This window comes from Haliotis rufescens, unplaced genomic scaffold, assembly GCF_023055435.1.
Source record: "Haliotis rufescens isolate VD_foot unplaced genomic scaffold, xgHalRufe1.0.p SCAF_15, whole genome shotgun sequence".
NCBI classification, from domain to species: domain Eukaryota; kingdom Metazoa; phylum Mollusca; class Gastropoda; order Lepetellida; family Haliotidae; genus Haliotis; species Haliotis rufescens.
This window is the reverse complement of record NW_025963835.1, coordinates 12,984,093-12,998,277: the sequence shown is the minus strand read 5'-3', so window position 1 is coordinate 12,998,277 and position 14,185 is coordinate 12,984,093. Positions and strand designations below refer to the sequence as shown.

General features: G+C 38.4%; 1 protein-coding gene across 1 annotated transcript; it reads left to right on the top strand.

Annotated features, from left to right (window-relative positions):
- Positions 1–3,614: 3,614 nt before the first annotated feature.
- Positions 3,615–13,072, top strand: LOC124111304 (matrilin-2-like). The gene is made up of 6 exons (XM_046470964.2): positions 3,615–3,653; positions 4,089–4,146; positions 6,706–6,780; positions 11,111–11,278; positions 12,136–12,249; positions 12,483–13,072. The coding sequence occupies exons 2-6, from the start codon at positions 4,092–4,094 to the stop codon at positions 13,070–13,072; spliced, it is 1,002 nt and encodes a 333-aa protein (XP_046326920.2). The 5' UTR covers positions 3,615–3,653; positions 4,089–4,091.
- Positions 13,073–14,185: the final 1,113 nt, after the last annotated feature.

The window sequence follows — 14,185 nt, the reverse complement described above, 5'->3', positions numbered from 1 at the left end:
GTGCAGAGTTGCCCCTTGGGCCCGATTATGTTGCTAGATTTGTCAGCACCATACCCGTGCTTGTGGGTTTCATCGAAGTGGTAAACGTATGAGGCCTGCATCACTTCGGGCTTTCCTCCAACATTAAGCTGACACGCCGTGATATAACTGGAATACTGTTAAAAGAGGAGTTGAACCCAAATCACTCACTAAATGCCCAATAAATGTACAGTCGACGATTTGATAGTCAGTTCCAACTCTTCCATTCACAAAATTTCCAAAAGAGTTTTTCCAGAGCTATTAAGTTATTTATCACATTAATATCTCTCCATCTCAAATTGTGTAAAAAAACTCTACTAAGTAAATATTACTTTCAACATGGTGAATTACATCGTTCTCCACATAGTCCCGCGTCACACCGGTCCTTCTGTTCATGCACAATGCCATTAAAGGCGACTATGCTTGTCGTAAGAGGCAACTAACGGGATCGGGCGGTCAGACTTGGTTGATGCATGTCATCATATCCCAAATGCGTGGATCGATGCTCATGATGTCGACCACTGGATTGTCCGGTCCAGACTCGATTATTTACAGCAGGATTTATTCATATAGCTGGAATATTGTTGAGTGCGGTGTTAAACAACAAACAAATGAACAAACAAATCCAAGTACAATGATAGAAACAGCTGGGTACTCTTCCAGTGTACTCAATAAAAAATACAGCAAAGTCTCTATCCCATTTTGTCTATCTTTGATGTCACACTAGGTCGATTTCTAAGGCTGCATATATGTAAACACACATAATGAAGCTCTACTGAAACCAAACATACTTTTATCCAACAGATTAGTAATAGTATGTTCTCTGTATCGAACATCAATAACATATCTTACCAGTGAATATTTTATCAAAAGTATACCTCCCGAATACCTCCCGAACTTGATAATTTTTGTGGCTGGTAATTTGCTATTGACTATGTTTCATATAAATCAACAATGTCATGTTCAGTTACAAAGAAACAAAGCCAATGTCGGGCAGTTTGATGGTTAAATCTTCTATGTTCCTTGCAAAGTAAGATATGCTTTTGCATAACCTTCGACCTTGACGGCAGCACCCGCTCCTGATCCACAGTTGACGATGTTCCACTTGAGTCGCGTAACCCTTAATGTAATTTTGTTTTACATTATCAGTCTCGGGTATCTACCGAAAATGTATGCCATGGAGCAACATAGCGGTGATAATTATATGAACGGATCGCAGAAAATCAGTGATGACACCGGGTGTTCGCGACGTTACTCACTCACTCACTAAAAAACGTATATGCTTGTTTCCCAGCTCCGCACAGGCAGTACTCCTGACATGCGTTGGTGGCTTGTGCACAAACCAAACACTCAAGTGATCAATAAACCAGAAAATCCTAGGGGTACCATAGCACATTTATTGGTTTGGTATGATATCTTAATTTTGAACTCTCTCTGCTTTGTACAAGTGCAGAGGCTCTGTTGCTTTCAAGCAAATAAAAAACACCCTAAGGTGTAAAGGATTGTGTCATCGTCCGTCACTTTCTATAAGGAATGAGACATTCATAATTCATCATAATTTTATTTTGTTTTGTTGCCTGTTGGAATGTCGATACAATGCTACACTCATGTCATCAATAACACCATCTGATTGCAGTGTTGTACTGTAAGCCACACAGGTGCTTAACCAATTGCAAAGTGGTATACATGTAGATGTAACACATTGCCTGACAACTGACACAGTTTTACGTGAATTTAAATAGATGCAATGGCTGTTGACTGATCATCTTGCTATTGCCAGGTGCTTTCATATTGTGAAATGTCTCAGTTAGTAGGATGTCTTCTCAGGCTGTACTTAATTTGTATCCTTCTCCTGCCAAGTATACTTGAATTGGGACGAACAGCTCCAGCTGGGCCCTCTAAAACGCGAAACACAAAACCGCATTGACATTGGACGCCTTTGTTCGTTTTGAACAGTCTTTCTAAAATGCTATCTAATCAATACACTGTTGTTAAGGAATTAAGTTAGCGAAACTGTCCAAATTGAACCAGATAAGTGTACACTACGGATACAACACATACATAGGCACTAATTATAACCCTTACTTCGAAAATGCTTTCCAGCGCTACTGGTAGGCAGTAAGTATGTTTTAACGCCACTGCGAGCAATAATCAAGCAATATCACCAGCCATTATATTATCATATTATATCCATGTGAAGAATTGAACACTGGCCTTCGGCGTGACGGGTGAATGCTTCCCCACCGCCCCCTTCTCCACATATCGGCATTGTTTTGACAATAGAAGCGATGTGCATACATGCGGTGTCTTTGGGTCGGAACCCATATACCCTGTATACTCTTTATAGAACTGCTTTTGTTAGTCTGTGTTTTGCTTCACGTCTCAAGTAATCAAGACCAGTGATCGTTATTGTGAGCTGCCAGTAATCAGCCTGACAACCCAATCCATTTAGCCGCCTCCTACGACCAGCATAGATTGCCGGATACCTGTATCTGGGGACAATCTTGATTTTTGATACAACTGCTCAGAGAACTTCATATCATATTACAGAGACGGGAATTGTGCAATTTATGCCGAACATGTAAATCAACTACCGTATTCTAGGGCTATAGTTTGAACATTATTTTTGATGGCATTGAAATATAATAAAGATTTCGAAACCTCTTGCTTATCACTTTTGCCATGTCATTGTAGTGTTTTTTGTATTCCATAATCCCTTTAGATGCATTCAGTGTGAATATGAAGATTTCTACTTGCAATTGATGCAACTGAATGGATACTGAAAACAATATATTTTCTTCAATGTATTTACATATTCCTTTTTACACATTTCCTTTGATATTCATACATTACTTCAAAATTCGTCGTGGCTGGCCCTTCTGTTCATCTGTCCGGCACTCCCAAAGGAGTTACAACCTTGACCATAACATGCAAACCGATAGTATCCCCACCCTATATTAAACAGAAACATTGTATACAATCGTCTGTTAAGAAGAAAATAATACATTTATGACAATATGATTCGCCCTTGGGTCCAGCCATGCCTCTGGAAACTAAGATCCTGGAAACGGTTCAGATCTTAATGATACATTTGTATCTAGAAAAGTACACGTTCAAGCTGTCAGATTTGCCATCCACCCCTTTAAAGTGCTGACAGAGTCAACATTATGAAATATTTGCAGTATTTGCAAATGTATATTTTGTCATGACTGCGTAAATATCCAGCTGAGCCATACAGGCTCTATGGGCCTCTTGTTAAACACACTCTTAACTTAGTTGAATGTGTTTCGTCATAGCCCGACAACGCGGATCCTTGCACATAATATCGATCGCTGTTTGTCGATCACGTAACAGGCCGCCGTCATACAGCAGTAATATAAGTGCGGCGTTACATAAAACAATTGATCCTCGCAAGCAACAAAGACTGTTTATGCATATGACTACACATATTCATCACCATTACTTTCAAAACGTGATGGTTTATAGTTGCTTTGTAAACGTTTTAAGTAGAAAACAATTCAATAGCATGCACGTGTTGCTCTAAAGGAAAGACTACATATATAGGACCAATCTGAAACGCTGTCATCAGAAGATACCAGCGTTAACACGTGAGAAGATTTATCAGAAGAGAAAAGGTAAGATGCAGCAAACGTTTCAAAGATGGTATGATATCGTATGATATCAGAGTGAAGGCGACCTTGTAGAATAGTTGCTTGCTTAGGAAAAAAAAGATACTGTGTTTTTCATTGAAGAGCTAGATTACCTGTAGAAGTATCCAAGCTAAATTGAATTTGAAATCGAACGTCAGTCGCGAAGTCTGATTGTCACAGGTGACATTACATATTGAAACTACCAAGCGGTCAGATTTAATCATACACGAAACAATTTCCCTTGCTGTCAGCAAAATCAGTGTCAACAATGAATTCGATATGACTGGAGGAACGAATAATAAAGATTCTGAAATTCCATGGTAAAGATGTGCTTTGTAACAGGTTATTTAGATTGAAGTAAATCTACTGTTTCATTTGTATTGTGAAAAGGACTATATTGAGATAAAATGTACTTCCCAGGAAATGACTGGCAGGATTCTTTTCCTCCTCGTCCTTGTACTATCCTTGTACAGCGCTGGTAAGATGTTAATTTCTGTGCACCTAGTAGGGCTGAAACGATATCCCGGGACACCGATGCATCGCGATTCACTCCATACGATACGGTGTGCGATTAGTGAGGTGCTGTATCTCGATTTTTCACGATACGTTTTTCCAAAGACGTATGTATTTACGTTAACCGGCCAAGCCTAGTCACGCCAAAATAGTATATATATTTATGGACCTACCTGTCATACCATTCATTTATTAAATCTATCACATCTCACAATGTCTGAAATACGTATTTTATTTCCATTTATCATTTTTTATCGATAGCTTAAAAAGTTATTCACTATTTCCCGCTTATGTTATTGAAATTATAATTCTCGGACACACACTTCGACAACGGGTGCACATCGAACATGTCAAAGAGCATAACAAAGACGTTTCAAGCAAATCTTTAAATAAATAATTATACAAAGTGGTATATAAAATCAACAAAAATATATCTAAAAGTGGTCAAACTTACAGCTAAGTTATTATTTCCATCTTTTCGTGCGATCGCGTGTAATGTTAGTCAAATGACATCTCGGCTTTCGTCGCCTCGAATACCCGGCTCGGACACGATGTTCAATGCCAAAATATATGCATGAAAACTCTGTCACAGCTTGTAACCGAGCATGATACATCCACGAAGCTCCATATGTTTAATATAGATCGCGATTTCCTGCTTAAAACGTTCTTCATGTTACTAAGCGGACTGCCGCTGTTATTTGGAAATGAGTGAAAACAGATACTATTCATAATTCTTTTTAAAATAATTTTCCAATTACGTAAACAATGAAATTCTTTAGATCTTTTGAAACTTACATTTGCCCAAAATCGTCAAATTGTCGCTTCCTTGGTCCTTAATCTGGACGTTATGAATGTGTTAACTTACATTTTTTTATATTTTACAACGAACTTAATTAAGTTGTCAATGCATTATTTAAATAATGTGATAAACATAACTTGCATATTTATAAACACTAGGATAAGACCTTTCAAATGGTGTATAACATGGCTGTTGCTATAGATCTAATTGTTTTTAATTGTTTTTTTGCCTTTATACATGAAAATGGCAAATCATTAGTTACTGGACACTGGTACATTTAGTATTTACTCCTACCATCTAGTCACAACTCACAAATATGTAGGACTGTAACTTTTGTGTTTGCTAGCCATTACATGGAAATGGCAGATGATTCATTAAGTTAAAATACTCATTACAGTATATATTTTATGACTCATGAACATTCGGTCACTTTCATTTAATTTTTCATTTTAATAAACTAAGTTTAATTCATTCATCTCTTGTCTTCTCTTGTGACTATGTGTATCGTAGCGTATCGAGATACGTATCGAATCGTGATGTGAGTATCGAGGTACGTATCGTATCGTGACCTAGGTGTATCGTTGCAGCCCTAGCACCTAGCTATAGCATGATGTATTTTGTTTGTTTGTTGTATAATGCCAGTCAAGCTATATCACGACTTCAAAAATCGACTACGGACCAGACAAACCAGTGATTCATATACAGTAAACTACGGTTATAACGAACACGCTTATAACGAACTGACGGATATAACGAACTTACTTTTTTGGTCCCGACTATTTGCTGTTGTTATATTGTATATATGCTTATAACGAACTACGGTTATAAGGAACTAAAATTAGTAGTCCCTTTGAGTTCGTTATAACCGTACTTTACTGTAATGTTATGTTTGTTGTTTAACACGGTACTCAGCAATATTCTCGCTATATTAAAGGCTCCCACAAATGGATGGAGGCCGGACCACCCAATCAGTTGTGTCGCTTCCTACAGGCATATGTTGCTTGGAACGGATTGTATTCAGAAATCCCAACAGGGTCACTGATGATGTCCCAGTTTGGTTACACGGCCAGAATTGGAATCCAGCAACCTATGCTGGTCTCGGGAGGTGACTTGATGGATTGGGTGATTAGGCGCGGAGAGACTAGGTCTTGGTTGATTGCGTATTACCATTCTCAAACGGCGTGAATCTTTGATCAAAGCGTCACTGGATTGTCTCGCATAGACCCGATTATTTGCAGGCAGCCGTCAAATAGCTAGTATGCGGACAGCACATATACACTTTGAATACCATCCCACCGATCCTGGGCTATGGTGCTCTTCCAGATCTGGGGAAGTAACATGTTGTCCCTTTGTGTTGGGAACGATTCTGTAGTTGAGCAAGGAGATAAATGAAACTTCCTTCCTACGGCCAACTTGGTTTCACCCGTTTCCAAGCGACCGATGGCATGTTTCGTTCTGCTTCATTTAGTCGCAGCATGAGTTTGCTGTGCAATCACACACATAAGACAACAAAAACCCGGCACTTTTATACCTGTGTTCATGTTCAGCAGATCGCACGTGTATAGGTTTTGGTTACTTTGCACACTTGTAATCTGTAACTTGAAATTAGCTACTCGTTGGCGACTTTAACAATTGCGATATGTTTCGACCACCAATTTACATACTATACATGATTCCTGTATTGGGGGAGGGTGTGACTTCTTCATAATCTTGATGTCATTTCAGATGGCGACTGGCGATGCAATTGCCGAAAAGGAGATCGTTGTGTGAAAAGAGGTTTTTCGATTAGTTGTATAAAACGTAAGTGCAGGACAATATACTAGAAAGTTATCCTCCCTTATCACCAGTAAAATAAAGTAGACGGGGGACATAAAAACCAAGAACCTAAATTTACAGCGGAAAAAAATGAGATAATTCGTCATGAGACTTAGTATATGAAGTTTGTTTCTAGCAAGTTGTGAACAATACATTTGCTACTACTGAGTGGGAGTGAGTAAGTGCAACGTAACAACGCTTGGAGTAGTATTTCAGTTATTTTATTTGAGCTCATGTCATGGCTGGTTTGTCTGTCATCAGTTGTAAACATTTCAATGTGGACATCATGTGACGAGGTGATTTCTGATTCACTGCAAACGACAGTAGTCTGCATTTTACCAGCACTTTAATCACTTGCTGCCACTGACAATCACTACAATTAAACTTTCTGCAGTCTCTTTTGCCACATTACAACCCAAATGTACCGAAGAGCTTGGAATCTGAAAATCAACATTGTTGCAACGTTGGTATACTCTTAGTTAGTAATGGCCGCCAAACATCCGATATTATTTTTACATTCTGATCATGCTCTTAAATTATCTCAAAATGCAATTATTTGCACCGAAAACATCATCATCTCGGAAACAACTGAAGCAATGAAATTGAATTTTACAAGCCTGTCCCCACTATTGATACAATTCAAATTTGTTCAAGGTTTTGACATGGTTTTTTTGCACACGGTTTGGTTGATGAGGTGATTTCCAAATGGAAACACAAAGGTCAACCAGAATTTAATTGTGTAATACAGTCAATGGTAACACACGATTAACGGAAAATAATTAATATTGAAATGCACAGTTTTGATTTAGGTTTACTGTCAAACAAAGCAATACAATGGGTCAAAATAGGGGCAACAGCAATAAGTAATATTTATGTAAGTGTACTTATGAAGTTTTAGAATTGTCACTGTCGATTGACTTGAAACAGTCTCTGTACTTAAATCCGGAATAGTGTTGCCAGCAAGAAGTCGGTGGTTTCAGTCAGGTATCCCATCTACACAGCCATATCGTATTCGTCTTCGTGTCACGCTTATACAGGTACAACCAGTCTTCTAGGAACAGTCCCATCCCGAATTTCGCGAACAATTAAGCCTGCCATGTTTTTAAACTACCAGGGGTGGTAACTCTAAATTTCACTCACTCGCTGCCACAAGTAGTACTCGTCATTTTATCAGCGCTTCTTCGATTTGCTGCCACTGACAATCACTACACATATACAGTTTCTACTGTCACATAACAACCCCAGTTTGTTAAAGAGATTAGAAACCCGAATTTCACAATACTTTGGTATATGTTTATTGGACTCCAATTATTCAATATTGTCTTGACATATTTAGCAAGCTCATGCTTCATCTCAAAATACAATAATATTACTTGCATTGAATACATCATCTCCTCGGGATCTGTGAAACAACTGGATTAGTAACACTGAATATTTAGTTTATTAAATGGCAAATATCTTGTTTATCATTCACACACAAGCTCAAAGAAATATATTCATAAAGTTAGTGGGGCATGGGGAGAGAAATGATCAGATACTAAATCCGTTCGTCACATTTGTATGATACAAGGTTTAATTAGTTTCATTCATTTTGACCTATAACAGTGACCGTGCTAAGGTCACATATATATAGGAAAGGTTATGCTTTTTTTTCCATTAAAAATAACAAGCAAGTTATACGCATCAAATTCGCTTTGCATTCTACATTAGTTATTAAAGGCATTACACAACTGAGCTAAATCTATTTGTTGTGTACATAGAGACGACAGATAGATCGGGTTCTCTTGGCCAGTGCCTTTCAATGTGCAGCACCAGACCACTTTCGACTTTCAATTTGACATAATGCTAAAAGTTCAGGCTGACCCAATTATCTCAGTTCATAATAGTTTTGAGACATACCTATGCTCACGTGTGATGATGCAGCTCTTCCATCAATGTCCCGTTCGGCCTTTTCCCAAAGTGTTTCTTTATGATTGAAGGTACACTACTGCTCGATCAGATAAGTCAAACTGAGCATTTCAAATACAACATGTTTGACAACTTTGTGGAAGTGCTCCTGACTTCTGATTTTGTGTCCCAAAACGTTCAAACTGTGAACAATAACATTGATGTCTCATGTAAAATCCTATGTATTGATCACGGTCGTTTCTCATTCTGATGGTGACCTTGTCCTTTCTTTGACGCTGTCACTGTCACAATATCCATGCAGGCTCGAGCTGTTATTATCAGTTCTTCAGTTCTTTAGTTCTTCAGTACAGAGTCGTTCAGTTATGAACTCCTTTGATGACTCGACTGTTTTCCATTTTTTCACAATGGATGTAAATTCATCGGCAAAAGCCTAAGATCATGGGTTTGAAACCGATTTCACTCTTGTTATGTTTCTTGGTATGTCAACCGTGCTCATGAGTTTCACCAAAGTGCTAAACGTCTAAAACCTGCATAACAACGGGCTTTCCTTCAACATCAAGCCGACACGCCGTGATATAACTGGAATACAGTTCAAAGCAGTATTAAACCGAACTCACTCATTCACTTGTACTAACAACTGTGCTTCTCAATATCCATTAGTTGAAGATGGTCCTGACCTTTCTTGAGTATAATATTGAACGTTCCTTGTTTAGCAAGAGCAGGAACACAATATTAATAGACATGTCAACAGTGCCAATGTTTGGAACTATAACAGTATCATGCACAACCATAGTTTCATCTTGTTGGTCTGTTAAACAAACGGGTTATATGTTACATCCACACAACTATTGACTACTAGGATATTTACTGCGACGTAGCAATAGGGTAATTATTGGCAGCACAACTTCCACTTTAGTACCTTTATTGTTAACCTACATATCGATTCATAAAAAAATGGCTGCCAGTCGATCACCCTCATTTGAACTGTAAAACGTATCTTTATTTCCTCTAATACATGCTGCGTCTCTAATACCAGCCAGGTCTCTTATACATGCCGAGTCGGATGGTTTGGGCGTTCTAGGCCTCAACCCTGACTGCTTCGATGATGAAAAGGCATATCTTTTGGATACAAATGAAATGTTTATGAAACTGTTAGAGAAAAGTTCGATGGTGACCATAATTGGAACAATTTAAACTATTTCCTCATTGAAGCAACCGACATTGAAAGTAAAATATAACATTATAAAAAGTGTTTGAAAAAACTTTTTACATGACAACATGTTGCTGACAAACCTTTTTGTGATCGATATTCATTGCCATCTCCATCAACCACCACCATAAAATTTGGCAGGAGGGGATTTGAAAGTCCATCAGCAAACACTCCCCTTCAAAAGCCCACGAAAACAATGTCCCAACTGAAGTGACAGCTTATCAAACTTGATGAAATTTATTTCAGAACACAATCAGGAAAGTCATACACGACCCATGCAGATTCCTGGATTCAAAATATCCAGCTCCGGCAGCCTAAAATGCTGCTGTTCAGTCATACTCAGTTACATTGCTAATCATATTGTGCCAGCAGCCTCGACCAATCCCAGTAAATCTACAGGTTAATGTTGAACATCATATATCGGGGTTGTAATCTTGTTTCATTGAGCTAATTACGGAGAATGTACACACAAGATTGTCAGCCATTGACAGCTGTGAGGTGTGAGTTACCTGATGTAGGACAATTTCTGTCACATCCAAGTTCGGGGTGAAGAGGCATTTATTTTGATTTTATTATTGTTTACTGGGGGGTGATTGCTAACTACCTAATAACACTTACACATGTTAGATATATAATAGAATGTTAATTCATAAAATTTGTTGTAGAAATATATTCGTTAGCATTTTAAGACCTTTTTAGACCTGTCACCCCTATAATAGAAATGATGGCATGTTCGATTTCCAAGAAATGACCTCTCTCGGAAAATTCCAACAATGACAGTCAGTCCAAACAATGTACAACAGGTTGGTAGAAATGAAAACATCTGTCTTTGGACTAAGTTTGGAGTGTTATTTCTCAACAACTTTTGAGAACCTGTGTTTTGAACACTTATTTTGAACTACTCACGACTTTGGTGTTTTTAATGTTGAACTTTAGTAATAACTGTTACATATATAACTACCTGTGACCACTTTTCGAAATGTTCTAAGATTTAGCACCATTTTCAAAGCGCTGTTATTGTCACGGTAGAATGGAGATAAATTTTATATAAAATTATCATAAAGAGTCATCTACTCTACAGTGGGACTACACTTGGTTTGAGATTCACAATGAGTTTGACGATGATATCACGTGATCTGGGATGTCGCTGCATGCCGAAATCATTCCATGTTGATGTATATCTTCATTATTTTTCAGCACGAACACGAGCACCACCAAAACCAACAACACCACCAACAACGCCAGCACCAGCTGATCCATGCTCATCGAACCCGTGTGCTAATGGAGGAACTTGTATTGCCATAACACCGTTGACTTTCTCATGCAAATGTGCTGAAGGATTCTCAGGTGGCCATTGTAGAGAAGGCAAGTACCTTTTAATATTGATAGATAGTAATGCCCCACTCCAACTCCAAATTCGGAAGTCACCTCACCTACACAGCACAGAAATTCTCTGCTCGAGCATATGGAGTCTACATCTAATGCGTATAATATGTGAAGTCCATTTCTGGTGTCCCATGCCGTGATGTTGCTGGAATATTGCTAAAAGCGGCATAAAACCAACTCACTCACTCTAATGAATATGCCTCGTCTGCGCGCATTTTCAGCAAAGATATGCATACAAATCCGTGTTAATGGCGAGATGGAGCTCTCATTAATTTGAAGGAAATGCTTTGTTAGTTTGTTGTTTAATGCCGCACTCAGCAAAATGCAGCTATTTGATGGCAGTCTGTAAATTATCGAGCCTGCAAAAGACAATCCAGTGATTGATATCATGAGCATCGATCCAAGCAATTGGGTGACGATGACATGCATCATCAAAGTTAGCGAGCCTGACCACCCTATCCCGTTAGCCGTCTCTTACAACAGGCATAGACGCCTTTTGCGGCAAGAATGGGTTGCTGAAGACCTATTCTATGCAATTATGATACGATGACATGCATAAACCAAGGCAGCGACCATAGCATAGCATTTATTGCTGAAAACAATTCTTACTGGGATCTTCACAGGGGTAATCGAAGGCAATTATTTGGAGATGTACAATTAATTAACTGGATAATCGGGGAGGATGGAGGTATTATGAAGTGAAAGAACATATGCTTGGAGGTGAGCAACTTTATAGAAATGATATCTGAGTTTGGGTTATTATTGGCTGCAAAAGGCACACAATTTTACCTTCTCCAGATTATTTGCAATAAGAGGTTTTTCCTGTCATCTTTCAGCCGCAGACAAGTGCTTCAATCAACCTTGTATGAATGGAGGGATCTGTAAAAATAACCCGAATGGACGCACTTGTAGATGTTTGCTTGGATATGAAGGAGCTAATTGTGAACGAAGTAAGATCTTTCTTTTCTTTTCCACCACGTACCTTAAGGGAAAAGATGTTGCAGCAGCAATTTCCTGCTCATTTCTCAATGATCGTAATAGAATTTAGTCATATATTCACCAATCAAAATGAATCATGTTCACCTTAACTATCATGTGGTATTGGTCCACGAATATCACAAAATGAGTACATGTACCAGAGAAAATGCTGAGAGTTAACACTTCTAAAACCCTATGTTTTCAGAATGTCCACAGAAGAAACTGGATATTCTTCTTATCGAGGACGTATCTTCGTCTATCTCCAAAGACGCATACAGGCAGATAAAGGATTTTGAAGTCGAACTGCTCTCTTATGCCCGCATACAAAACAATATAATCAATGTGGCTTTCTTGGTGTATTCAGGAAAGGCTGAAGTGAACTTTTTGCTGAATTCGCACCCGGACAACAAAGAAGCCGCTATTCGAGATGTAAATGCTCAAAAACAAAAAGGTGGTTCCACCTTCCTCGGTGATGCTATCAACATGGCTTTATCTGATGTGTTTGTAGCGGAAAATGGCGACCGTCCAGACGCAGATAACATTGTTATCTTATTTACAGATGGTAAAAGTAGCAAAAAGTCAACCATATCAAGGAGCATAGGCCGTCTCCTTACAGAGGCAATGGTTTTTGTTGTTCCAACGTCATCAGACCTCGACCTGGAGGATATTAGCGCGGTAGCGTCACCTCCCGATGAAGAACATGTTTTCTCTTTGAGCAACTCTTTGGCACTTGATGAAATCAAGGAGAGAACCATCTATATGAAGTGTGGAGTAAATGTTGCATTAAAGGAATAAACACTGAAGATCTTTTGCAAAACCCTGATATTGGAAACATTATGTTTCATGAATAAAACAGGTGCATGATAGTGCTGTTTTTAGTTTTCTTTTATTTGTATTGTGTGTAACCACTTTCATTGCATAAATATGTTCATGGAATATCGAGGACCAACTGTATAGTTTTCTCGAACTTAGACGATTGTTCTCAAGGAGTCATTCCCGATATGGTTAATGCATTATATTGTGGTTCTTGTTTCAGCCTAAAAGATTAAGTCATGTAGGCAATATTTCATATACAGAACACAATATTACATAAAATGTGTCGCCGATACACAATATGATGTCATATAGTCATAGGACTCAACACGTACATTCAATTACTCGCAATATTTAATCACTTTAGCTTGTTTAGACCTTAAATGTACTCAAAATGCTCATTTAAAATGTTAAAATTGTCACTGAGACAGCTCAACATAGATCTAGATATGCACCTTCCTTTTCATAATGACTTCACATTATGTTGAAAAGATTAGAAGGATATTGAGTGTTGTCCGTGTTTATGCAGAAAATATGCAGAAAATATGTGGATATCATTGCTGACAGCAGTTTTTGCTAAGTGTGTTTGTTTATAACTGTCGACAACATATCCAGGTCCCGTGGCATTATGTTTCTCTGCATATATAGTTTTCACAATAAAGAGCATTTTCACTATCATGAAAAAAAATAATTAAAAACCTGAATGCCCTAAAATTGTCCATATGAAATATGTGTGTGAACCAATTTTGATTTTATCTGATTGGTTGGTTGGTTGTTGTTTAACGCCGCACTCAGCAATATTCCAGATATATGACGGTGGTCTGTAAATAATCGAGACATGACCAGAGAATCCAGTGATTGATATCATGAGCATCGATCTACGCAATTGGGATACGATGACATGCATCAACCAAGTCAGCGAGCCTGACCATCCGATCCCGTTAGTCACCACTTACGTCAAGTCGCCTCTTAAGGCAAGCAGGAAGACCTAATCTCCCCCGGATCTTCACTTGTTTGATTTTATCTGGTAACGGTTGACCTCACGCATGCAGAATTCATTACAACTCTATCTGGAGTTGCCGATAACTGGTCTGG